The sequence below is a fragment of the Myotis myotis genome, unplaced genomic scaffold (genome assembly GCF_014108235.1).
Source record: "Myotis myotis isolate mMyoMyo1 unplaced genomic scaffold, mMyoMyo1.p scaffold_m19_p_17, whole genome shotgun sequence".
NCBI classification, from domain to species: Eukaryota; Metazoa; Chordata; class Mammalia; order Chiroptera; family Vespertilionidae; genus Myotis; species Myotis myotis.
The window spans coordinates 40,783,765-40,809,829 of NW_023416321.1; the positions used below are offsets into that span (position 1 = coordinate 40,783,765).

Here is a 26,065-nt window from a genome sequence, read left to right on the forward strand (position 1 = left end):
CACCTCTGCCCCGCCCTCGGGCGCCCAATCTCCCGCCGTTTCACCCCATCTGGCTACCCGGGGTGGGTAGGGGAGCTCGGGGCCTGAAACGCAGCGGCCTGGTCGGTAACTCTTAGCATCTGTACGTTTCCCTGGTTTTTGTACTAAACAGAGAGAAGTGTTTCCTCCTCAATGCAGCCAGAGTACAGCAAAACCTCGCCGTAACGGACTAATTCAGGGGTCGGGCGCGGGGTGGGGGTGGGGGGCGTCCCTTAAAGCCCAGAGTCCGTTATATAATGAAATAAGTTTTCTGAATGAGTATGTTAACTAAATTAGCTAGTTACCTGTTTTTACTTACGTTGACACATTGTGTAATTAAGTCTGTATGAAAAGTTTAATTTCACAGAAAAAAATTTCTATATGTATTACTGTAATTTTAAATGTATACTGAATAGATCTAGTGAATGCGAGCATTCACTCTTCACTGAGAGTAAACAAATGCACATGGTTGGGGCGTGGCTTAACGCACTTGGAACAAGGACCGACAGGCCACAGCGGTTACAACTGCTGCAGAGCCCAGCTGGGGCGGATCGGTGGTTGAGCGTGGACCCCTGAACCAAGAGTTCACTGGTTCAATTCCCAGTCAGGGCACAAGCCTGGGTTGCGGGCTTCATCCCCAGTGGGAATGTGCAGGAGGCAGCTGATCAATGCTCCTCTCTCATCAATGTTTCTATCTCTCTAGCCCTCTCCCTTCCTCTCTAAAATCAATAAAATAAATAAAAACTGCTACAGAAAGTCATCTCAGGTGACAGCAGAACCAGTCACTGTGCCTGATGTGCTATATTCACATGCTAATCATTCCTGAACATTGTTTAGAAGCAGCGAGTTTTGGATTTAAATATGTAGACTATATTTGTAGACTTGTAATATTTATTTATGTTGGTGAAATTACCAGGTTTTTTGTTTTTTTTTTTAGCACATGGCCTATTTGCTAAAATTTGTTTAAAATAGCCCAGCTGGGGTGGCTCAGTGGTTGAGGGTGGACCTATGCACCAGGAGTTCTGGTTGGGCACATCCCTGGATTTCGGGCTCGATCCCCAGTAGGGAGTGTGCAGGAGGCAGCTGATAGATGATTCTCCCTCATCATTAATGTTTCTACCTCTCTCCCCCTCTTCTTTCCTCTCTGAAATCAATTTTTAAAAAAGAGGTAAAGTGAGAGAGGGGCATTTAAGGCCATTGTGCACTTATAGTTGCTTCGAAACATTTTTGGAACAGGATAGAATAAACATTGATTATGAGATAGTAAGTATAAACACTGTAGACAATACAAATCCTCTAGTCATGTAATAGGAAAATAAAGACTGTAACTCTACAAATTATGGTGTCCCTTAATTCAGCTTCACTTTTGATGCAAGACCTCTGTCAAACGTACTCAAAAAGTCAGGAGGCTTTATCTATAAATAAATGACAAAGATTTATTCAAGGACCTCAGTGTTTGCAAACTGTAAACACAATTAGGCAAAAACTTAGAAGTGTTCCAAAGAAGAAGAAAAAAGGTTAAGAGTTTTTACAGTAAAAAGAACATTCCTGAGAATTATCAGTTTTGCATTTTAAACCCTAGGGTTGTCAGGATGGTTATCAGTCAGATGTCAGGTGGTCTGGAAGATGGGTGCCAGGAGGTCTGGTCATATCCAGAGGTCTAGAGAACGGATGTTAGCTGGTCTGGATATGTGAGTCCTTCAGTGGGGTAGTCAGAGGGTTACCTGGAGGTCTGGTGTGTGTCCAGATATATCCAGGACTGGAAAGTTCCAGGGGTTCACAGGCTAGTTAGAACAAGAATAGAATCTTTCCTCATGCCTCAAACGTCATAATGTTAATAATTTTAGCAGCTTGGTTAAAGTGAATCATTTTATGTATTTCCCATCTTCACTCTTTTTAATTTCTATTGCTTACTGCATGAACTAGTTATGCACTCTGATGTCAAGTTCTTTATAAAGTGAACCTTTGTTTGCAATTATGTTCCATCATCATGTCAGGTTTGTGTTCTTTGCCTTTCCTCCAGAACAACAACCCCCCCCCCCCCAGAAGAAGCTGAAAGCTCTTCTAACTCCACTCTAGCTGCACTGACCCTCTTGTTAGAATATTAGTCAAAGCCTACTTAAACTCCCAAACTAAATTATTCCTTTTGCTTTTAGCATTTCTCAACTTTGGAAGACTCCCCTTCTTGTTAAATTCATGAAGATGTGCCCTATATCCTGGGATTTACTTTTGGTAGATTATAGAAGATGGAGTTCAGTTTACGGTAGGCTATAGTGATCAGAGAGAGTGGTACTAGACACCTCCATTGGTGTAATTTAAATGTCAGGTTAGGAGCTTAATCTGATGGCAGCATGCAGGACCAAATGAGAGGGGCACAAGAGAACAGGAGGCAGCCGAATAAATAAGGCTTGGTTTAATAAGTGTCTTACAGGAAAGTGGTGGTGGGAAGGTGTTAGGGAAGCATGGAGAAGACTAGTTAGTTTGTCACAGAGGGAGGGAAGTGGGAGGATTGGGAACTGTCTCAGACCTGGTGATTTTTAACAGGCTATGCTTGTCCAAAGGACAGCTGGAGATATGGGACCAAAGTCAGAGGAAGGATCAGGGCCAAATGGATGAATCTGGAAGTCACTATATGGAAGTGAAAGCTGAAATGGCATGGTGCACTGGGAGTGCTAAAATGTGGAGAAGTCAGAACCAGACAGACAGAGGGCTGAGCAAACTAGAGCCTCCGAAGGAGCTGGAAGGCAGGTAAGAGATGGAGTCAGGAAGTACCTGGAGTGAAAGAAACCCAGGAGTGAGCAGATGCCAAGGATGAACATGTGGCCTCCGTCAGAGGGAGCCAGAGAGTACTATTTCAACAGCCTGGAATCTTACACACCAAACAGGTAATAACTCACATCAGCAGCAGGGCTGGAATGAGGGGGAGACACCTACAATTTATTAAGTTTTGCACCCAAGGTGCCTCACTTGCTTTTAGTCTTGGCCCTGTCCTGGAGAGAGGACTGAAATGGGGTGAAGAGATGAGGATAGCCAAAACCGGTTTGGCTCAGTGGATGGAGCATCGGCCTGCGGACTGAAGGGTCCCGGGTCCGATTCCGGTCAAGGGCGTGTACCTGGGTTGCGGGCACATCCCCGGTGGGAGATGTGCAGGAGGCAGCTGATCGATGTTTCTCTCTCATCGATGTTTCTAGCTCTCTGTCTCTCTCCCTTCCTCTCTGTAAAAAAATCAATAAAATAAAAATAAATTAAAAAAAAGAGATGAGAATAAAGACTTTCACTTTTTCCTCTGAACATTTCTGTGTTGCTTGACTCGTTAAAAAGACCACTGGGCTGGGTGTTGTGCCTGACCTGGTGACCACTCCAGCTTCCTTGCCCTCAGGCTTTGGCTGGTAGGAAACAAGAGTTTGTACAGAGAAACAAGGTCAAAAGGGGAGAGAACCCAGTGTTTATTCCTTTTATCCCTCAACAGTGTACTTGTGGCAATGGCTTCATCTGTCCTGTTGGATGCCCTTCTTTCATGGCTCCACATCTCTTTCAGCTGAAAACACCATTCTCTCTTTGTGCCTTAAGCCTACAGGTGGTAACCACTTTCTGCTAGGGGTGCCCCACTGTACTTTGCTGATTCCCTTAATTCTGACCTTATCTATGTAAGTAGACTATTAAATTCTTATTATTTTTTTTAAAATGTATTTTATTGATTTTTTTACAGAGAGGAAGGGACAGAGACAGAGAGTTAGAAACATCGATGAGAGAGAAACACCGATCAGCTGCCTCCAGCACATCTCCCACTGGGGATGTGCCCGCAACCCAGGTACATGCCCTTGACCGGAATCGGACCCGGGACCCTTCAGTCCGCAGGCCGACGCTCTATCCACTGAGCCAAACCGGTTTTGGCTAAATTCTTATTGATTAAACGCTTTCCACTGTGCCATTTATGTATTACGAGGGTTTAAAAATGTGCATAGGTAGAAAGTGCTGTGTTTGAGGTACAAAACTAAGGAGCAAGACATTGCAATGAGCCTTAGCTTCTGTATTAGTAAAATAGGTTGTGTGTGTGTGTGTATGTGTGTGTGTGTGAAGATCATGTAAATTGCTCAGTAAGTTTTTTCTATTATTATTATTATTATTATTATTATAAAGAGCAAGAATATGGCAATTAAAAATACATGCCTTCTTTCCTTCCCTCTTGCAGCCACGCCATGGGTATGCTCAGGCTTCAGAGTGGCTCTCCTCCAGTGTCCTCCGCTGTGGCAAATCTGGCTGGATCCCAATGAGACCAATGAAATCGCCAATGCCAACTCCTTCAGCAGATTTGGAAGCTGGCCAAAGATGGGCTGAGCATCCGGAAACCTGTGACTGTCCATTCCCGGGCTCGATGCCAGAAAAACACCTTGGCCCACAGGAAGGGCAGGCATATGGGCATAGGTACGTGAAAGGGTACAGCCAATGCTCAAATGCCTGAGAAAGTAACCTGGATGAGGGGGATGAGAATCCTTTGCAGGCTACTGAGAAGATACGGTGAATCTAAGATTGACCGCCACATGTATCACAGCCTGTACCTGAAAGTGAAGAGTAACATGTGAAGAAACAAGCGGGTTTGCCCTGACTGATTTGGCTCAGTGGATAGAGCGTCGGCCTGCTAACTGAAGGGTCCCAGGTTCGATTCCGGTCAAGGGTCTGTACCTTGGTTGCCGGCACATCCCCAGTAGGGTGTGCAGGAGGCAGCTGATCGATGTTTCTCTCATTGATGTTTCTAACTCTTTATCCCTCTCCCTTCCTCTCTTTAAAAAATCAATAAAATATATTTAAAAAAACAAAAACAAGCGGATTCTTATGGGTCATATCCACAAGCTGAAGGCAGACAAGACTCGCAAGAAGCTTCTGGCTGACCAGGTTGAGGCCCGCAGGTCTAAGACCAAGGAAGCACGCAAGCGCCGTGAAGAGCGGATCGAGGCAAGAAGGAGGAAATCAACAACACTCTGTCCAAGGAGGAAGAGACCAAGAAATAAAGCTCCACCTCTTACCTGTATATACATACTGGCCTTGGCAATTACATGGCTCAGTCATGTAGCCTTAAAAATTTTTAAATGAAAACATATGCCTCCACTCTGCTAGGAATCAAATAATTTCAGTCGTTCAGGAAAGAAAAAAGAGACAGAAAACCAAGGAGTAAGGTAGGGAGAGAGTCCCGGCATGGATGATGCTTCCCATTCCGTTTCCTGCTCTCAGGATCTGCCTCCGTCACAGTTTGCGCGGAAACCAGAGCGGCGGGGTGTGGGGCCGAGCGGATGTTCCACGGCAGCTCAAGACAGATGTGTGGGCTAAACCACCTGCGGGAGAGGCCTTTCCCCAGGGGCGGAGGGCGGGGCGCCCCGAGGCCCCGCCCCTCCCGCGCACGCCGATGACGTCCGAGCGCGCCAGCACTTGAGGAGCCCTGTGGCCGGGAGAACCGCTTTCACGTGCGTATGGCTCGCGCGCGCCGTGGGGATAGCCCTGCTTGCCGCACCCGTCACGACCCTCCCCGGGCCTGGTTACCCCCCCGAGCCGAGCCGAGCGGCGCCCGCTGGGCCCGCCAGCCGGCTTCAGGGCGGGCGTCCATTGGACGCCGGGCTGCAGGGGCTCCACGTAGACTCATGCCCTCGCCTCTCCCTGCAACAGAAACACACCTGCCGACCCCTCCTGTGTCAGGCGCTGTGCTAGCTGTTGGGGGTGCATCCCTGATGTAGACAGCTCTGTCCTGGCTTCTGTTTCACCAGGACGTAAGTCAAGTGGTGTGATACGGCCCCTGTGAAGGAATTAGGGTACGGAGGACAACGGTGAGGGCCCCGCTTCACCAAGGGTGGTCAGCACGGGGAGGAAGGGGCCGTCAGCACTGACTCGGCAGAAGCGCCCTTTACCGAAATGAGGCCCGAAAGAGGGGGGTGTCGGAAGATATTGGTGAGTGACGGAAATCGAGTTTAGTCCGTCAACAAGTTTTATTTGAAAATTTTTAAGAATTCATCCTCACATTGATTTTTAGAGAGAGCGGAAGGGAGGCAGGGAGGGGGAAAGAGAAATTTCAATCGGTTGCCTTCCCACGCGCCCCCAAGGGCGGAATCATACTTGCAAACCAGCTACTTGTCCTTGACTGGGAATGGAACCCGAGTCCCTCCGTGCAGCCCCACGCTCTAACCAGTTATCCACACGGGCCAAGGCTACACGTTTTCGATTTTTCCCTTTTTTAAAAAAAATCCTCACCGAATCCCATTGGTTTTTTTTAAAGAGAGTGGAAGGGAGGGAGGAGGTGGAAGAGGGCGAGAGAGAAACATCATGTGAGAGACACATTGGTTGCCTCCGTATGCACCCTGATCCGGGCCAGGTATTGAACTGAGGTATGTGCCCTTGATTGGGAATTGAACCCGAGAGCCTTGGGTCCATGGGCTAATGCTCTAACCACTGAGAAACCGGCCAAGATGATTATTTATATATTTTCTTTTTAAGACCCAAGTATTGTTCTAAGCCTTGGTAATCCAGTGTGTTTACCAATGAAGAAAAACCAGCTACAGTCCATGCCCACATGGAGAAGAATTTTGTTCTCATGGGGAAGGTAGAGCTAAAAAAATGTCAGCCATAAGTGCAATATAGGAAATTAAAATAGGGCCATCCGATAGTGACTACTTCAGCCCGGTTTGTCAAAGACATCCATTCCAAGAAAGTGAATTTCTCCTGAAGTCTAAAGAGTAAGGAGCTGGCCATGCAAATACATATCAGGGTGAGAAAAATGCCTGCCAGAACTGAACCTGGTGAGTTAGAGGAATAGAAGAGAAGCCAGTGTTGATACATTATGGGTGAGAAGGAGAGTTCCTAAGAACTTACCTGGGACCCAGCAAAGGGCAGGTGCACAGGGACCGAGTGTCAAGGATGTATCTACACCCAGGTCCCAGACCGCTCAAGCCTGCATTTTGCAGAATTCGTTAAAACCCCCAAGGTTACATTTTCAGGTGACCTTGTTTCTCTGAATGCCCCGATCCCTTTCCCCATCAATCCTTAATGCCTCCAAAGCCTCAGCTGTCCTGAAAACTGGAAATAGGTTCAGCAGATAGGCTACAGTGAATGTTATTTTTTTAGGAACCTAACTCATCTCTCCAGCAAGGGACATCTGAAGAGATGTCCTCCGTCCTTCACTTCTATGTCCGTCCCTCTGGCCATGAAGATGCAGCGGCCGGCCACACTCGACGGAAGCTGCAAGGGAAACTGCCAGAGCTGCAGAGCGTGAAGACCGAGCTGTGCTACAATGTGAACTGGACAGGTTGGACCAAGTATCGGGTTCTTGAGGGAGGTACCCCGGTGCCCAGGCAGTGGCTCAAGGATCCTTACCCTGTCTCCCTGCAGCTGAGTCCCTCCCAAGTGCTGAGGAGATGAAGAAGCTGATGTGGCTGTTTGGCTGCCCCTTGTTGCTAGATGACGTCGCTCAGGAGTCCTGGCTCCTTCCTGGCTCCAGTGACCTGCTGCTGGAGGTTGGGCCCAGGCAGGTGTCTCCCCTGGGGCAACTCCTTCCAGGATCAGGCACACTATTTCTTTTAAACATACTGCCTGCCCCTTCCACTTCCATTCCTTTGCTTCCTCCTCTTGTGATCCTCAGATTTGTTTTTCATTTGCTCCATCCTACTCCCTGCCTAGAAAACCATGCTTATGCCGTCCCCACGTGGGAAGATGCCTTCGAAGACTGAGCGAGCTCCCAGGCATGTTCTGGAAATAAAACAGATTGAGTTCTGAGAAATTGAAATCAAAGCGTTTTGATGCAAAAAGGACAATTATGGTTTGCTTTGCGTGACCTTTGAAAACAGTTTTGTTTGGTTTTGGTTTTGGTTTTTTTTAGAAGGAGATTAGAGCATTCTGGGAGTGATATTCCTTCTATGGTTGGTATTTTTGACTAGATCATCATGATTCTTTTTTTTTTTTTTAATATATTTTATTGATTTTTTTTTTTTTTACAGAGAGGAAGGGAGAGGGCTAGAGAGTTAGAAACATCAATGAGAGAGAAACATCGATCAGCTGCCTCCTGCACACTCCCTACTGGGGATGTGTCCACAACCAAGGTACATGCCCTTGACCGGACTCGAACCTGGGACCCTTGAGTCCACAGGCCGATGCTCTATCCACTGAGCCAAACCGGTTAGGACTGAAAACAGTTTTATGAGTGCCCTGGTCTGAGGCTGGAGGCCGTTGATGGGGGTAGTGGAGATGGGAGATTTGCTGGACAGCAGTGGGTAGGGCCTGTCTTCTCAGCTGGGGCTCTCAGGTCCTCACCGTGTGGCCCACTCCTCAGGCTGAACTTCTCCACGCCGACGTCCACCAACATCGTGTCAGTGTGCCGGGCCGCTGGGCTGGGGGCTGGGGACCGCGTGGAGACTACCCGGCGCTACCTGCTCTCGGTGAGGTGCTAGGCCATCAGGATGGGGGATCGGGAGGAGGAGATGGGTCAGGGATAAGAGAGTGGGCTCTAAACCCTAGGGAAATAGTGGCAGAGACGGGGGAAGGAGCTCCTGGCTTTAGGCCTGCCCTGTTCGCAGGTTATTCACTGCTTGAGGGCACCTGGTTGAAGAGTGAAGGGGACCGAAATTCCAGCCTCTGCTCCCCTCACTGACCTGCACCCTCACATCATGCTGGGAAAGGAACTACTTTTCTAATCTGAACAGAGGCGCCGTATAGGCTAGCAGTGGGCTGGCCCTGCCTGGCTTGGAAGATGGAAAGTAGACTATTTTATCTCTTCTTCAGCTCTCTACCCCTTGTACTCTGTGTGTCTCCACCCCTAGTTTGCCCACCCCCCTTCAGCTGAGATGGAGGCCATTGCTCTGGCAACCCTGTTTGACCGGATGACGGAGCAGCACTTCCCCCGTCCCATCCAGAGCTTCTCCATCGGGTGCATCCCAGCACTCCTCGATGGCCCAATCAACATACTGGCTGAGGGCCGGCCTGCCTTGGAGAAAGCCAACCAGGAGCTAGGTAAGCAGGGAAGAAGGCCCAGGCTAGGCTGGTAGGGATGCTGAGGCCTGGGAAGTGGCAGCTTGCGACCAACAGTCAACTCTGATTGGGCTCGTCTCCTAGGTCTGGCCCTAGACTCCTGGGACCTGGACTTCTACACCAAGCGCTTCCAGGAGCTGCAGCGGAACCCTAGCACAGTGGAGGCCTTTGACTTGGCTCAGTCCAATAGGTAGGGAGGAATGGGGAGGTATGTCCTGATGTCTGAGCCTGTGGAGGTCAGAAGGGCAGACCACAGGGACTTGCTTTCATGGCTCTCTTTTGCTTTATGGGGCCTCCCTGAGTCTGTTTGAAGTCTGGGCTCCCCACCTACCCAGTAGTCTACATTCAAATCTTGGTTTTTCTCTTCACTTTGGATCTGGACATTCCACAATGACAATGTTTGAAGATTATGGGAATATATTTTGATATTATCTAAGTATGAATAGATTGTAACTCTGCTGTTAATGCTGGTGAGAAGCATGGCAAGGCCTGAGAAATGACCTCAGGTTTCCACCCTACCTTCCCCTCCCCATGTCATCCCCTACAGCGAGCACAGCCGACACTGGTTCTTCAAGGGCCGACTCCACGTGGATGGGCAGGAGCTGGCACAGTCGCTCTTCGAGTCCATCATGAGCACCCAGGCATTCTCGAATCCCAATAACGTCCTCAAGTTCTGTGATAACAGCAGGTGGGTACGCCCAAGGCTGGGGTAACTTCAGGCCTAGGGGAGGGGAGGCCCCTAGACCCTGGCTGGGTAAGGACAGATCCCAAGAAGGAAGCAAAGTCCAGAGCGAATGTGTCCACAGTGCAATCCAGGGGAAGGAAGTCCGATTCCTGCGGCCCGAGGACCCCACACAGCCAAGCTGCTTCCGGCAACAGCAGGGGCTGAGACATGTTGTCTTCACAGCAGAGACCCACAACTTCCCCACAGGTGAGCTGGGTCCTGGGAGGGGTAGAGCAGAGAATGCCGGGAAGTGCTCAGCTCCCAGGCCCCTGGGCTGGGCCTGTGAAAAACAGTAGAGCAGGATGGTGGTTTTTATCTTCAGTGGGGTGGTCAGAGCTTGGGTTTGTCTCTTCAGTACTCAGACCTTGACCCCTTTGTTTACAGGAGTAGCCCCCTTCAGCGGTGCAACCACGGGCACAGGGGGCCGGATCCGAGATGTCCAGTGCACGGGACGTGGGGCCCACGTGGTGGCTGGCACTGCTGGCTATTGCTTTGGAAATCTGCACATCCCAGGTCCCATCTCTTTCCTTTCTAGACATCTCTGCTTCCAGATTCCTTGTCCTGGCAGGCGCCAAACACTTATATCTCTTAAGTCAAAGGTCATCCTGGGTCATTATGGGATGATGGGCTCTAGAGTAATTGGCTTTTCATCGACCATGGTCATGAGGACTATATGCCAGGGGGAACTCAGGTCACCATTCTGGCTTTGTAGAACCACAATTTATAAACTAGTATCCACTCATCAAGAAAGTGTGGTACTGGGTCAGACTTATGACCATCACCTGCTCCCAAATCCAGTTACTTAGAAAGGCTTAACTCTGGTCCCAAGAGCCAGGGAAGGCTGGTGTGGGAGGTGAGAAATAAGACCAATCGTTAGGAAAACTGCACCTTCCTAAAATAGGGCTTCCTAAAATGGAACATTCTACAGGTGCAGGTAGTCCTTGGTGGCTTAGATTCTTCCCAGAGGCCTGGCTCCTCCGTTTTCTGTTTTTACAGTCTACCCAACTTTCTCTTTCCTACCAGGTTACAATCTGCCCTGGGAGGATCCCAGCTTCCAGTATCCTGGGAACTTTGCCCGGCCCCTGGAGGTTGCCATTGAGGCCAGTAATGGGGCTTCTGACTATGGCAACAAGTTTGGGGAACCAGTGCTGGCCGGTGAGGCTCGGGGGGCCCGGGGGAGAATAGATACCTAGTACTGGAGGTGGGACGGGGTGTGTGGCTGAGTGAGCGCTGAGGAGACTGGGTGGTGATCCTGTCTCCTCTCCCTGTGACGTCCACACTCCAGGCTTTGCCCGCTCCTTGGGCCTCCAGCTCCCAGACAGCCAGCGGCGTGAGTGGATCAAGCCCATCATGTTTAGTGGGGGCATTGGCTCCATGGAAGCCGAGCACGTGAGCAAGGAGCCCCCAGAGTCAGGTAAGAGCCCCCTGACGTTTTCCAGATCCGGCTAGCTTTCTCTCCAGCACGTGGCAGGTGCAGAGGGGAATTGAGAGGACACTTCAGTGGTTAGTTTTTAATTTCCCAGCCCATGCCTCTTCTTCACAGTACAGGTGGTCAAGGCAGGTCAGGGCTTTAGGCAACGGGCCGTCTCAGTCTGTGTTGCCTCTGCCTCCTGCCCAGTTTACTTCCTGACAGGGGCCCACGCTGCTAGGTCAAGGCAGCCAGTGTTTATTCAGTGCCTGTTATATGCCAGGGGCTTTTATCTGCTAGCTCAGTTTAGTTGAGCAAACATTTATTGAACACCCCTTCCATGCTAGGTCTGTGCCAGGTGCTGTAATAGAATCAAGATAAAGGCCAGGTCCCATTTATGACTAAGTGACCCAGTCATGTGGTTCAGAATTGCAAAGGCAAAAGAGAAGATGCAGTGAAAACGCTCCTTCCCTGACCTCCAGCCACCCAGTTTCCCTCCCTGGAGATAACCAGTGTTAATTAGTAACTTTTGTACCCTACCAGAGGTGCTTCCTGCATATGTAACAGAACCATATGTATATCTGGCCCATTTATTTATTTATTTATTTATTTATTTATTTATTTATTTTAAATATACTTTTATTGATTTCAGAGAGGAAGGGAGAGGGAGAGAGAGAGAGAAATATCAATGATGAGAGAGAATCATTGATTGGCAACCTCCTGCACGCCCCCCACTGGGGATCAAGCCCACAACCCAGGCATGTGCCCTTGGCTAGAATTGAACCTGGGACCCTTCAGTCTGCAGGCTGATGCTCCATCCACTGAGCCAAACCTACTAGGGCTATTTCCCCCTTTTAAAAAGAATAAATAGCGTATGTGCATACACGTCTTTTTCTTTTATTACCTATTTTATTGAGATGTAATTTACGTACCAAAAAGCTTACTCTCTTTTTTTTTTAAATATATATTTCTTTATTGATTTCAGAGAGGAAGGGAGAATGAGAGATAGAAACATCAATGATGAGAGAGAATCACTGATTGGCTGCCTCCTGCACGCCCCCACTGGAGATTGATCCCAAAACCCAGGCATGTGCCCTTGGCCGGAATCGAACCTGGGACTCTTCAGTCCGCAGGCTAATGCTCTATCCACTGAGCCAAGTCGGCTAGGGCAACCCTCTTAAAATGTACTCGTTTTTAGTATATTCACAAAGGTGTACATCGATCACCACTAATTCCAGAGCATTTTTATCACCCCAGAAAGAAACCCTGCACCCATTAGCAGTCATGCCACATCCCCCTTTCTTGGCCTGTGGCAACCACTAATCTACTCTCTGTCTCTATGGATTTGCCTGTTCTGAACATTTCCTATCAATGGAATCATCCAATGCATGACCTTTTGTGTCTGGCTTTCACTTAGCATAATATCTTCAAGGTTCATCCATGTTATAGTATGTCTCAGTACTTCATTTCTTTTTATGGCTGAATCATATTCCATTGTATAGACATATCACAATTTATTCATTCATCAGTTGATAGACAAGTGGGTTATTTCTATTTTTGGCTGTTATGAACAATGCTGCTATAAACATTTGTGTACAAGTTTTTCTGTGTACTTATGTTCTTTCTTCTCCTAGGTATATAACTAGGAGTGAATTGCTGGGTCACATGGTAACTATATTCAACTTTTTAAAAAAATGGCCAAGTGCCCAGCCGCTCTGTCTCAGTGGTTAAACTAAGGAGGTCATGGTTCGATTCCCAGTCAGTGCACATGCCCAGTTGGTGGGCTTGATCCCCAGTGTGGGGAGTGCAAGAAGCAGTTGATCAGTGATTCTCTCTCATCATTGATGTTTCTATCTCTCCCTCTCCCTTCCTCTCTGTAATAAATTTTTAAAATATATATTTAAAAAATAAAAAATGGCCAGAGCAGTACAGCATTTTATATCCCCCTTATGAGGGTCCCAGTTTCTCCAAATCCTCACCAACACTTGTTATTAGCTTTCTATTTGATGATAGTCATCATATGTGCATAAAGTGGTATCTTATTGTGGTTTTGATTTACGTTTCATATGTTTGTTGGTCATTTGTATATTTTTGGAGAAATGTCTATTTGCCCATTTTTAAATTGAGTTATTTATCTTTTTTTTAATAGAGTTGTAAGAGTTCATTATATAGTCTGGATACTCGACCCTTATCAGATAGATACATGGTTTGCAACTACTTTCTCCCATTTTGTGGGTTGTCTTTTTACTTTCTATATGGTATCCTCTGAAGCACAAATGTTTTTAATTTTGGTAAAATACAATTTAATTTTTCTTTTGCTACTTGTGGTTTTAGTGTCATGACCAAGAAACCATTGCCTAAGCCAAGGTCATGAAGATTTACTTGTATGTTTTCTTATAATATTTTTGTACCTTTTAGCTCTTACACTGAGGTCTCTGACATTTTAAATTAATTTTTATACTAATTTATAAAACTTCATTCTCTCATATGTGGCTATCCAGTTGTCCCAACACTACCTTTTGAAAAGACTTTTCTTATCCCATTGAATTGTCTTGGGACTCTTGTCAAAAGTCTCTTGGCCTGCTGAAACCGGTTTGGCTCAGTGGATAGAGCGTCGGCCTGTGGACTGAAAGGTCCCAGGTTCGATTCCGGTCAAGGGCATGTACCTGGGTTGCGGGCACATCCCCAGTGGGAGATGTGCAGGAGGCGGCTGATCAATGTTTTTCTCCCATCGATGTTTCTAACTCTCTAGCTCTCTCCCTTCCTCTCTGTAAAAAATCAATAAAATATATTTAAAAAAAAAAAAAAGTCTCTTGGCCAGCTCCAGCTGGTTTGGCTCAGTGGATAGAGCATCAGCCTGCAGACTGAAGGGTCCCAGGTTCTATTCCGGTCAACATCAGATGCCCGGGTTGCGGGCTTGATCCCCAGTAGGGGCGTGTAGGAGGCAGCCGATTAATGATTCTCTCTCATCATTGATGTTTCTATCTCTCTTCCACTCTTCCTTCCTCTCTGAAATCAACAAAAATGTATGTTAAGAAAGTCAGTTGGCCATAAATGTGTGGGTTTGTTTGTGGACTCAACAGTTCTAGTACATTGACCTATACCAGGTATATTCTATAGATCTGTATCTATCTATCCTTATGTTAGTACCACAACCTTGATTACTGTAGCTTTGTAGTGAATTTTAAAAGCAGAAGTGTTGTTTGGCTATTTGAAGTCCCTCATATTTCTATAGACGTTTTAGGATCAGCTGATCAATTTCTGTGAAAAAGGTGACTGACTGTGTTGATTCTACAGATCTTTTGGGGGAGTATTGCTATCAAAACAATATTAATTCAGTCTATGAACATGAGATCCCTTTCCATTTACTTAAGTCTACTATTTTATAATTTTCAGAGTAAGTTTTACATTTCTATTGTTAAATTTATTTCTAAGTAATTTATTCTTTTTGATGCTATTGTTAATGGGTGTGCATACTTCTATACATTGCTTTTTTTTAACCTAGCAATATATTTTAGAGATCATTTCATACCGATGCAGTCATATTACTTCATTATATTCATATGTAATTCTTTTCTTTGGTGGCTTAGTGTTTCATTGTGTGGATATACCATAATTTTATTTAATCAGTTCTCTATTGTTACCATTCAAATTATTTCCTAAATTTGGTAATACAAATAATGCTGCAGTGTTTAATTTTGGACATAGGTGATTCTGTACCTGTGCAAATAAATCTGGTGGATAAATTCCTCTAAGTGTATTTATCCAATCAAAGAATATGTGTGTTTGTAATTTTTTAAAAAAAATATATTTTATTGATTCTTCACAGAGAGGTAGGGAGAGGGATAGAGAGTTAGAAACATCGATGAGAGAGAAACACTGATCAGCTGCCTCCTGCACACTCCCCACTGGGGATGTGCCCGCAACCAAGGTACATGCCCTTGACCGGAATCGAACCTGGGACCCTTGAATCCACCGGCCGACGCTCTATCCGCTGAGCCAAACCGGGTTAGGGCTGTGTTTGTAATTTTGATTGCTCTATCCTTTGTCCTCACACTTCTTCATACTCATATTTCTTTTAATCACTTTCTCAGTGTTCTGAATCTTCCCTCCCTCCTTGCAGGCATGGATGTTGTAAAGGTTGGGGGTCCTGTCTACAGGATTGGAGTGGGGGGCGGAGCTGCTTCGTCTGTACAGGTGAGTAGGAATAGCTGCAGATGCAGACTCCATGATATTGCCAGGCCCTGTGTGCGGATGGGGAGTGGGAGCTCCTGAGCCCCCTGAGCTGAGCTATGCCATATGTTCCCGCAGGTGCAGGGAGACAATGCCAGTGACCTGGACTTTGGGGCTGTGCAGCGGGGAGACCCGGAGATGGAACAGAAGATGAACCGTGTGATTCGGGCTTGTGTGGAGGCCCCCAGGGGAAACCCCATCTGCAGCCTCCATGACCAGGGTGCTGGTGGCAATGGTGAGAGAAGGGGCTGGCCTACCTGGTCTCCTGCCAGGTTTGGTTTAGGAAGAGGCGTCAAGAATCTGCAACGAACCATGCAGCTCTGGTCTCCATCCCCTATATACTGTGTGGACAGGCTAAAGGTTGGGGCACGGAAGCCTGCTGCATGGGACAGTGGGTGGTGCGGGTGTAGCAGGGATTCATTCAGGGACACACAGAACTTGGAGGCCAGGGACTGCCCTTTGTGTGCCTGGTGCTGCCCAGACCCAGATCACCACCTCTTCCTGCAACCCTCTCACCAGGCAATGTCCTAAAGGAGCTGAGCGACCCGGCTGGAGCCATTATTTACACCAGCTGCTTCCAGGCGAGTCTCTTCCCGGAAGTCTGGCTATCAAAGTCTCTCCAGCCCAGCCTGCCCACATGAAACTTGGGAGTACCCACTGACCCTTCTCTTTCCTCCTCCTCCATGGTGTGCAGCTCGGGGACCCAACCCTGAACGCCCTGGAAATCTGGGGGGCTGAGTACCAGGAGTCTAATGCGCTTCTGCTGAGGCCCTCAGACCGGGACTTCCTGCGTCGGGTCGGCGCCCGGGAACGCTGCCCAGCTTGCTTTGTGGGCACCATCACTGGGGACAGGAGAGTGAGTGGCCCCTGAAGCAGACACTGTGGGTGGGCTTGAGCTGCTTAGGTACAGCTGGTGGCAAACGTGTTATGGGGAGCAGGATGTGGGAGGCAGAAAGGGCTAGGACCTCACCAGGGGAAACCAGCCAGGGGGGAAGCACGTTCTGCCCCGCTTTCTGAAGCGCCCCCTGCGGTGGTCATCGCCTCATTCCCTCTGGGCACCGTGCCTGTGGTCTGCAGATAGTGCTGGTGGATGACCGGCAGTGTCCTGTGGGAAGAAAGGGCCAGGGAGATGCCCCTTTGATGCCTAACACAACCCCTGTGGACCTGGAGCTGGACTGGGTGCTGGGCAAGATGCCTCGGAAGGTACGTGGGGTTGGGGAGGAGGCTGAGTTTCTCCTCTCCTGGCCCTGTCGCCCTGCCTGTGCTTTGTCACCAGTGTGCCAGCCCTCCCCCAGGTGCTTACACCCCGATTGCCATCTGTGTTGCAGGAGTTCTTCCTCCAGAGGACTGTCCCTTTGCTGCAGCCTCTGGTCCTGCCTCCGGGGCTGAGCGTGCGCCAGGCCCTAGAGCGGGTCCTGAGGCTGCCTGCTGTGGCCAGCAAGCGCTACCTCACCAACAAGGTCCTCCCTGCACTCCTGCCCTGGCCCTCAGCCCTCTGCACTCTTCCCCCAGCTCACCCACCCCTGGCCTCCCATCCCTGGGGACTGCTGTGGGGTTCACCAGCCCCAAGGGAGAAGGGGCAGGGCAGCCACCCTCATGGCCTCTGGTCTGCATGGTCAAGGCAAGCTAGGCCTCCCGCCAATCCTGTATCCCTGGCCCTTGTGCTCTTGCCAACCCCACCTGGTTCCACAGGTGGACCGCTCCGTGGGTGGCCTGGTGGCCCAGCAGCAGTGTGTCGGGCCCCTGCAGACTCCTCTAGCAGACGTGGCAGTTGTGGCACTGAGTCACCAGGAGCTCGTAGGAGCTGCCACAGCCCTGGGAGAGCAGCCGGTCAAGAGCCTGCTGGACCCCAAGGCTGCTGCCCGGCTGGCTGTGGCCGAGGCCCTCACCAACCTGGTGTTTGCTCTAGTCACTGACCTCCGGGTGAGTCCCCCACAGCTTCTGCCTGGAGCCCTGGCCTCTGGGACACATCCACATCCACCATTCAGTTACCCCGCTGCCCTTCATGCTGTGGCCTCCCTTCCCCTCTAATGCCAAGTCTCTGCCACTTCCCAGGATGTGAAGTGCAGTGCGAACTGGATGTGGGCAGCCAAGCTCCCAGGGGAGGGGGCGGCTCTGGCCGATGCCTGTGAGGCTATGGTGGCAGTGATGGCGGCCCTGGGGGTGGCAGTGGACGGCGGCAAGGACTCCCTCAGCATGGCTGCCCGGGTTGGCTCTGAGACTGTGTTGGCTCCTGGTGAGGTCTGGGGGCCACTGGGAGAGGGATGGGACCTTGCGGGTCCAGGCTGGCACCTTACTCTCTTACTCCTTGCTCCATAGGGTCACTGGTCATCTCAGCCTATGCTGTCTGTCCAGACATTACAGCCACTGTGACCCCGGACCTCAAGTGTCCTGGAGGGAGAGGTATGGGTTCTTGCCCTCCTCCCTGCATTGTGTATTCAGAGCCTGGTCCTTTGTTTGGGTCTCCATCGTGAATGCTAACCAGCCCTTGCCACGTCCTGCCCCATGTCCGCACGGGTTGCGGTGCTTTCTGGGACTGGGTCTGGGTGTCCGCGCACCTGTTGGAACTTGGGTGCTCATGAGCCATCCATCTCCCCTCACCTTTCCCTGTCCCTCCAGGCCGTCTGCTGTACGTGCCCCTGAGTCCTGGGCAGCACCGGCTGGGGGGCACAGCCCTGGCCCAGTGCTTCTCCCAGCTTGGTGAGCACCCTCCCAACCTGGACCTTCCTGAAAACTTGGTGCGTGCCTTCAGCATCACCCAGGGGCTGCTGAGAGGTGAGTGAGGCCCTGGTGCAGGTGGTGGGTATGGCCGGCAATGGCAGCATTCCCCAGCTGAGCATGTGAGGGTGGGCAAGAGGGAGCAGTTGCTCTCCTCTCTGGCTCTCTGTGTATGCCCACATTCTCACACATACTCTCTACCCATGAGCAGGGGCGTGGTTTGGCCTCGGAGGTTGCTGAGCGTTTTTCCTCTTCCTCCAGACCGCCTCCTCTGCTCAGGCCACGATGTCAGCGATGGGGGTCTCATCACCTGCCTGCTGGAGATGGCCTTTGCTGGGAATTGTGGGATAGAAGTGGACGTGCCTGCCTCTGAGGTCGATGGTGAGGAGCACAGGGTCCAGACTCAGGCGGGAGCTGCCTGTCCCACCCTGCAAACCCATGTCCTGTTAAAGAATATAGTGTCCCCAACTCCTTTTCCCCTGAGTCCCTTGCTGTCTTCTCCGACCACTGAGCCGGGTGGCACCCCCTGTTCTGACTGTATCCCAGTCTCATAGACCTCACCCCACCCCAGTCCCTGCTCCACTCCCTCAATCCTCAGTCATACCCCCCTGACTACCCGAGTCATATCAGTACTCGAGTCCCCCTGACGCCCCCGTTGCTCTCCCAGTGCTGCCTATGCTGTTCGCTGAGGAGCCAGGCCTGGTCCTGGAGGTGCAGGAGACAGACCTGGCCCAGGTGCTAAAGCGATACCAGGATGCTGGCCTCCACTGCCTGGAGCTGGGCCACACGGGGCACGTCGGGCCCCATGCCATGGTGAGGAAGAGCGGGTGTGGAGGGCGGTGTGGCTCACCTCCTCCAGCCTCAGGTTGGGCATTTTGCCCTTGGCCTCTGAGAGATTCGCCCCCCTCTAGGTCCGGGTGTCAGTGAACGGGGCTGTGGCTCTGGAGGAGCCTGTTGGGCAGCTGCGAGCCCTCTGGGAAGAGACGAGTTTCCAGCTGGACCGGCTGCAGGCAGAGCCGAGCTGTGTGGCAGAGGAGGAACAAGGGCTCAGGGAGCGGACAGGGCCCCGCTACTGCCTGCCCCCCAGCTTTCCCAAAGCGTCCGTGCCCCGCGAGCCCGGTGAGGAAGTGTGTGCAGAGGCTTGGCTTCCTGGGCACCTTGGGCCTGGAGGCCCCGGCCTGCTCCTCAAAAGGAGTCCAGGGGCCTTGGCCAGGTAGCTCAGTTAGTTAGAGCATCATCCCGACACACCACGGTTTCAGGTTTGATTCCTGGTCAGAGCACATACAAGAAGCAACCAGTGAATGTATAAATAAGTGAAAAAACAAATCAGTCTCTCTCTCTCTTATCTCTACCTTCCTCTTTCTCTCTCTCAAATTAATAAATAGCCCTAGCCGGCTTGGCTCAGTGGATAGAGCATCAGCCTGCGGACTGCAGGGTCCCAGGTTCGATTCCGGCCAAGGGCACATGCCTGGGTTGCGGGCTCATTCCCCAGTGGTGGGTGTGCAGGAGGCAGCTAATCAATGATTCTCATCATTGATGTTTCTATCTCTCTCCTTCTCCCTTCCTCTCTGAAATCAATAAAGAAATATATATTTTTAAAAAAAATTAATAAAAATTTAGGGATAAAAAGGTGCCTGGGGGTTGGGGTGGGAAGTGGCCCTCTAGAAGAGACACTTCTCCCCCCCAGGTGGTCCCACCCCCCGAGTCGCCATCTTGCGAGAGGAGGGCAGTAACGGAGACCGGGAGATGGCCGATGCCTTCCACTTGGCTGGGTTCGAGGTGAGCAGTGAGCCTGGCAGAGCTGGGGATGGGCCTCAGACTGTGTGTCCTCTGACACTTCCCCTCCCCACCCTGCCAGGTGTGGGATGTGACCATGCAAGACCTCTGCTCGGGGGCAGTCAAGCTGGACACGTTCCGCGGTGTGGCCTTCGTGGGCGGCTTCAGCTACGCAGATGTCCTGGGCTCTGCCAAAGGTCAGCGCGCAGGCTCTGCCCACTTCCTTCCCCACATTCCTGAGGAGGTGCCTTAGCTCCCCTCCTCCTAGGCTGCGCCTTGGCCTCGCACCTCCACAGGCCCAGGGAGAGGGCCTTCATTCTGGGCCAGATGCCTCACTTAAATGAGGCAGGTGGCCGGTGGGGCAGTGCCCCCTCGGCTGGAGGGCACGCACCCTGTCGAACCTCCAGCAGATTGTGCTGTGGGAGAGCTGGCTCAGCATGGCTCAATCCTTCTGTTTTTTAAGAGAAGCCAGAAATCCAGATTTTCATATGAAATCTTATTTTTAAATGTTAAGCAACTAAATAAAAAATTTTGAAAATGCTCTGCTGGTCCAGCAAAAGACTTCTCATGGGCCATGTCTGGCCCAGGAATTGGCAATATGAATGAAGCAGATGAACCCATTTCTTGCCCTGAGCTCTGCAGAGGGGGCGGGCCTGAGGGCATGTAACAGTGCATGTTAGCAGGAAAAGCAGCCATCTCCCTTCATTCCAAGTCTCACTCCACCTGTCCTGCTCCCTCCTAGGGTGGGCAGCTGCCGTGACCTTTCATCCACAGGCCGGGGCTGAGCTGAGGCGCTTCCGGAAGCGGCCAGACACCTTCAGCCTGGGTGTGTGTAACGGCTGTCAGCTGCTGGCTCTGCTGGGCTGGGTGGGAGGCAACCCCAACAAGGAGGAAGAGGAGATGGGCTACGACTCCGACTCTTGGACAGCCCAGCCCGGCCTCCTGCTTCGCCACAACCTGTCTGGGCGTTTTGAGTCTCGCTGGGCCAGTGTGCGTGTGGGGCCCGGGCCAGCCCTGATGCTCCGAGGGATGGAGGGGGCCGTGCTGCCTGTGTGGAGCGCCCATGGTGAAGGTGAGACAGCTGGAAGGCAGGAGGGAGTGTCTGGGGGCAGGGGTGGGGAGAGGGCATGAAACAGCTTTGCTCTTGCTCCCCTTCTCCTTCCCTCCCAGGTTACATGGCGTTTTCTTCTCCGGAACTCCAAGCCCAGATCGAGGCCAAGGGCTTGGCTCCACTGCACTGGGCAGACGATGACGGGAACCCGACGGAACAGTACCCCCTCAATCCCAACGGGTCCCCAGGGGGTGTGGCTGGTGTCTGCTCTCTTGATGGCCGCCACCTGGCCCTCATGCCTCACCCTGAGCGGGCTGTGAGGCCCTGGCAGTGGGCATGGCAGCCCCCTCCGTTCGACACTCTCACCACCTCCCCCTGGCTCCAGCTCTTCATCAACGCCCGGAACTGGACCCAGGAAGAAGGCTGCTGAGCCGCCAGGAGACTCCTCTGGCCTCATGGTTTGTCCCTGGGGTACTGCTGCTCTCTACCTCGTCACCTTCAGAAGCACCCTCGTTATTTTCAAATGTGTCTTGGACAGATAAGGACCAAAATTCAAAAAAACCCGCCCACTTTTGCCTTATGTTGTTGGTGTTTTTTTTGGTGTTTTTTTAAAATTTTGTTTTATTGCTTAAAGTATTACAAAGAGTATTACATATGTCTCCTTCTTTTTTCTCCCCCTTGACCTTCCCCGGCCTCCCCTACCTCCCAGTGTCTTGTGTCCATTGGTTATGCTTATATGCATGCATACATGTCCTTTGGTTGATCTCTTAACCCCACCCACCAACCCTCCCCAGCCTTCCTGCTGTAGTTTGACAGTCTGTTCGATGCTGCTCTGCCTCTGTATCCAAAGTGGGGCCTTGACTTACGAGTTTAATTCGTTCCGAGACCGAGCTTGTTAACTCAAATTACTCTGTCAACTCAATGCAAAAAATCAGCGGAGAGACAGCTGGTATCTCAAAAAACTCGTTAGTTGGGACACTCGTAAGTCAAGGCCCCACTGTGTTTTTGTTCATCAGTTTATAATTGTCTTTATTATCCATAAATGAGTGAGATCATGTGGTATTTTTCTTTCATTGACTGGCTTATTTCACTTAGCATAATGCTCTCCAGTTCCATCCATGCTGTTGCAAATGGTAAGAATTCCTTCTTTTTTACAGCAGCATAGTATTCCATCGTGTAGATGTACCACAGCTTTCTAATCCACTCATCTACTGATGGGCACTTAGGCTGTTTCCAGATCTTAGCTATGGTAAATTGTGCTGCTATGAACATATGGGTGCATATATCCTTTCTGATTGGTGTTTCTGGTTTCTTGGGATATATTCCTAGCAGTGGGATCACTGGGTCAAATGGGAGTTTGACCCAGTAGTTTGTAGTTTTTTGAGGAAACTCCATATTGTCTTCCATAGTGGCTGCACCAGTCTGCATTCCCACCAGCAGTGCATGAGTGTCCCTTTTTCTCTGCATCCTCTCCAGCACTTGTCGTTTGTTGATTTGTTGATGATAGCCAGTCTGACAGGTGTGAGATGGTACCTCATTGTTGTTTTGATTTGCATCTCTTGGATGATTAGTGACTTTGAGCATGTTTTCATATGTCTCTTGGCTTTCTGAATGTCCTCTTTTGAAAAGTGTCTATTTAGGTCCTTTGCCCATTTTTTGATTGGATTGTTTATCTTCCTTTTGTTACGTTGTATGAGTTCCCTATAAATGTTGGAGATTAAACCCTTATCGGTGATAACATTGGCAAATATGTTCTCCCATGCAGTGGGCTTTCTTGTTATTTTGTTGATGGTTTCTTTTGCTGTGCAGAAGCTTTTTATTTTGATGTAGTCCCATTTGTTTATTTTCTCTTTAGTTTCCAATGCCCTGTTGGGTTTGTTTGTAGTATTTCTGCTGTAATTTTTTTTATCCTTCATGAGCCCAGGAAGCATGTGGTTCAGAGAAAAGAATCTGCAGTGGAAAATTAGCATTCACAGAGCACGGTGGGGTGAGGAGGAAGGTTCCATTGCCCTACTTCCCTTCACCACGTGGTGCTTCCTGTCACTCACCTGGGCTCGAAGGGATGTTTTCCGGCCCTTTCCTCATCACTGAGGTTTAGAGGGTGGAGCCAAACAAAAGCATACAAGTCCGGATGTCAGCATTCTTATCTGAAAAACAGAAGCTTTCTGGATTCCTCATTAGAAATGCAGCATTGTGTACATGTAAGCTTTTGTTGGCAGAAGTTTCTCTGATAGGGTCTCTGGCCTCTGAACTCAATATTCCTAATTTTGCTAATTTAACAGCTTCCTTCCTGACAGGAGTGGTCAGCACTTTCATTCCTACAACTGAGTCTTAACCATTCTATTAATATCGGGTGATTTGTTGCAGTGCCAAGCGCTGTCATTGCCCCAGGGAATTTATGTCTAACTGAATTTAAAACAGTAGCTGAATGTGGCATTTACCATGAGCCAAGCATGTGCTGGGCAGTTTATATGTATCTAAGTTATTTCTCACAGAATTCAGCAAGGTACTAACCCCATTTCTTAAAAAAAAGGAAGAAAGAATTGAGGTTAAATTGCCTAGAGGTCACACAGCTGTAAGCGGCAGAGCCAGGCCCATGCTCCCTCTGCTGCATCTGCGGCTCACTGTCCTGCAGTCACATTTCTTGGCAGCAGCATTATCAAGAGTTCCTGCTGACAGCTACCCATTGCTTCCTTTACTCACAGGACTGTGTGTAGAAGTCACTTCCTGTGACTTCTCTGTTATACAACTCAAGTTCATTTGCCCCTAAATAGTTCAACATCTTTTTTTTTAAATTTATTTTTAAAATATATTTTTATTGTTTTCAGAGAGGAAGGGAGAGAGAGATAGAGACATCAATGATGAGAGTGATCATTGATCAGCTGCCTTCTGCACGCCCCACATTGGGGCTTGAGCCCACAACCCAGGCATGTGCCCTGACTGGGAATTGAACCATGACTCCTGATTCATAGGTCGATGCTCAACCACTGAGCCGCCCCGGCCAGGCATACATAGTTCAACATCTTGATGAAAGATGTATCCCTGAGAATGGAGACTGTTATCTCAGATCCTGGAGTGTATGGGGCCTGAGGGAGTGGGGAGATGGATCACACCTCTCAGAAGAGACTGGTCACAATGAGACTTAAATGAGGGCTATGGAGAAAATAATTGTTTCTTGTTTTGCAAACTGACTCACCCTGAGCAGTGTGGGGCTAATATGGATTATTTTGCACATTTGGATATCCCTGCCCTTGGGAAGCAACGTGTATGTATATGTAAAATGTTTAGATAATCTCAAATGTACAATTTGAGGGCTGATAGCAAGGCTTAGATACCAAGTTTACTAAATGCTTGATGCACAGGTAGGATGGTGTGTGATTACCTGCTGATTGGTTGTATAGGTAAATTTATACATTTTGGTGGTGGAACAGTTTCTGGTGTGGATCACCCTGGCCACGCAAGACTGACCCTCTGACACTGCCAGGACCAGCTTCTCATCTGTTCTCATCCAGTAGCCACACAACTCTGTCCTTCCTGGACCCTGGCCCAGCTCCTGTCTTTCCCTACCTCTCTCAAGGCCCTTTAGCAAACTCCTCCAGGCTTTCTCTTCACTGCATGGAAAACCAGTTCTCTGAAAACCTCTCCAAGTGATGGCTTTTATTCTCACACCTCACTGTCCTCAGGCCAGGGAGTTGGAATTTGCGTCTTCCCTGTAGCACTTCCACTCTCTTCAAAGAAAATCGTGCCCATCTTAGGTTTATGCCTTCCTATGTCACCTTCACCCCTTTGTGTTCTGCCTACTTCCCCAGTACTCCCTGTGGAAGAGACTGCCCAATGCTCCATATCCGATTCCCCCTCTAGAAATAGAATCCTCCAGTATTTTAGCAGGGGCTGTGGCTTCTCAACATAAAGACCTCTCCCCACTTCCCTTACACCTGACTAGATGCTGGCCAATGGGAAAGAAAGTGGTGTGTACAGCTTCCAAGTGTCCTTAGAGGACGGGTCTTGCTTCTCTTTATTCTTGCTTCCTGCTGGGTTGAGGGGGTGAGGAGACAGGGAGAACCAGTAGTAAGTCTTGTCTTAATTGAACAAAAGAAACAGCACTGAGCTGAGCAAGCATGATAGTCCCCTGTGGGCGCTCATGGTGCTGCAAAGAGCACTGCTGGGGAGGCTGAGGACCGGGAGGCGTGTGCGGGGTCCACATGGGGCTGCCTGGAGGAGGCCACTTTCTCCAGAGCGTCCCTCCAAACAGCACCTGGGGCACCAGACACAACCAGGACATGGACACAGGAACTGACTGCCAGGAGAAGAGGTGGGGCCAGCCATTTGTGAGCCTGTCGGAGGCGGGGTCTCCCAGCAGCTGAGCCTGCAGCATCCCCCAGTCCCATGAGCTATATTCCCCCTGCACCTGTGGTATTCAAGACCCTGGGGTGAAATCAAAGAAATCTGTCATTGGGCACTTGAGGGCAGCAAACAGCCACAGGGTGGAGCCCTGTGGACTGAAATCATGGAGCCTGGGTCTTGGGTCCTATCTTGGGCTTCAGGAAAGACCTTCCTCTGTGCGCAACCCACCGGGAGTGCCTGTGACGGTGGGCCATTTTCCCCTGGGGAAGGGTGGGTTTGCGCAGAAGGGGACAAAGGATATGACACCCAATCTGTCATTTGGGTAAGAAAATGGCCAAGGGCCTCCTGCCAGGTGGCACACATGCAGGGAGAAAGTTGGAACAAGAATTTCTTCCTTAAAAAAATAGATATATATATATTTCAGAGAGGAAGGGAGAGGGAAAGAGAGAAACAGCAATGATGAAAGAGAACATTGATTGGCTGCCTCCTACAAGCCCCCTCCTAGGGATCGAGCCCACAACGCCGGGCATGGGCCCTGACTGGGAATCAAACCTCGACCTCCTGGTTCGTAGTTCAATGCTCAACCACTGAGCCACATGGGCTGGAGCAAGGAATTTCAATGAAGTATCTTTTAGGGCGGCGTTTCTCAACCTGTGGGTCGCGACCCCTTTGGCGGTCGGATGACCCTTTCACAGGGGTCGCCCAAGACCATCCTGCATATCAGATATTTACATTACGATTCATAACAGTAGCAACATTACAGTTATGAAGTAGCAATGAAAATAATTTT

The 26,065-nt window shown here is 49.8% G+C and overlaps 1 protein-coding gene and 1 pseudogene across 6 annotated transcripts; both read left to right on the top strand.

Moving 5' to 3' along the window:
* Positions 1-293: 293 nt before the first annotated feature.
* LOC118672119 lies at positions 294-5,027 on the top strand (annotated as a pseudogene).
* A 370-nt stretch (positions 5,028-5,397) lies between these two features.
* PFAS (phosphoribosylformylglycinamidine synthase) lies at positions 5,398-21,582 on the top strand. 6 transcript variants are annotated; one of them, XM_036341532.1, is made up of 29 exons: positions 5,406-5,477; positions 5,775-5,955; positions 7,126-7,306; positions 7,390-7,525; positions 8,327-8,432; positions 8,814-9,003; positions 9,106-9,211; positions 9,569-9,709; positions 9,828-9,952; positions 10,130-10,258; positions 10,769-10,900; positions 11,031-11,159; positions 15,277-15,350; positions 15,465-15,621; positions 15,906-15,967; positions 16,081-16,242; positions 16,464-16,589; positions 16,715-16,846; positions 17,079-17,309; positions 17,442-17,622; positions 17,706-17,789; positions 18,006-18,161; positions 18,366-18,485; positions 18,772-18,917; positions 19,016-19,223; positions 19,792-19,883; positions 19,963-20,077; positions 20,623-20,952; positions 21,051-21,361. In XM_036341532.1, the coding sequence occupies exons 2-29, from the start codon at positions 5,920-5,922 to the stop codon at positions 21,359-21,361; spliced, it is 4,098 nt and encodes a 1,365-aa protein (XP_036197425.1). In that variant the 5' UTR covers positions 5,406-5,477; positions 5,775-5,919. The 6 variants fall into 6 exon arrangements, with proteins under 6 accessions (XP_036197427.1, XP_036197425.1, XP_036197426.1 ...); XM_036341534.1 differs by lacking the exon at positions 5,775-5,955 and having other exon boundaries at positions 5,398-5,477; XM_036341533.1 differs by lacking the exon at positions 5,406-5,477 and having other exon boundaries at positions 5,484-5,955; positions 21,051-21,582.
* Positions 21,583-26,065: the final 4,483 nt, after the last annotated feature.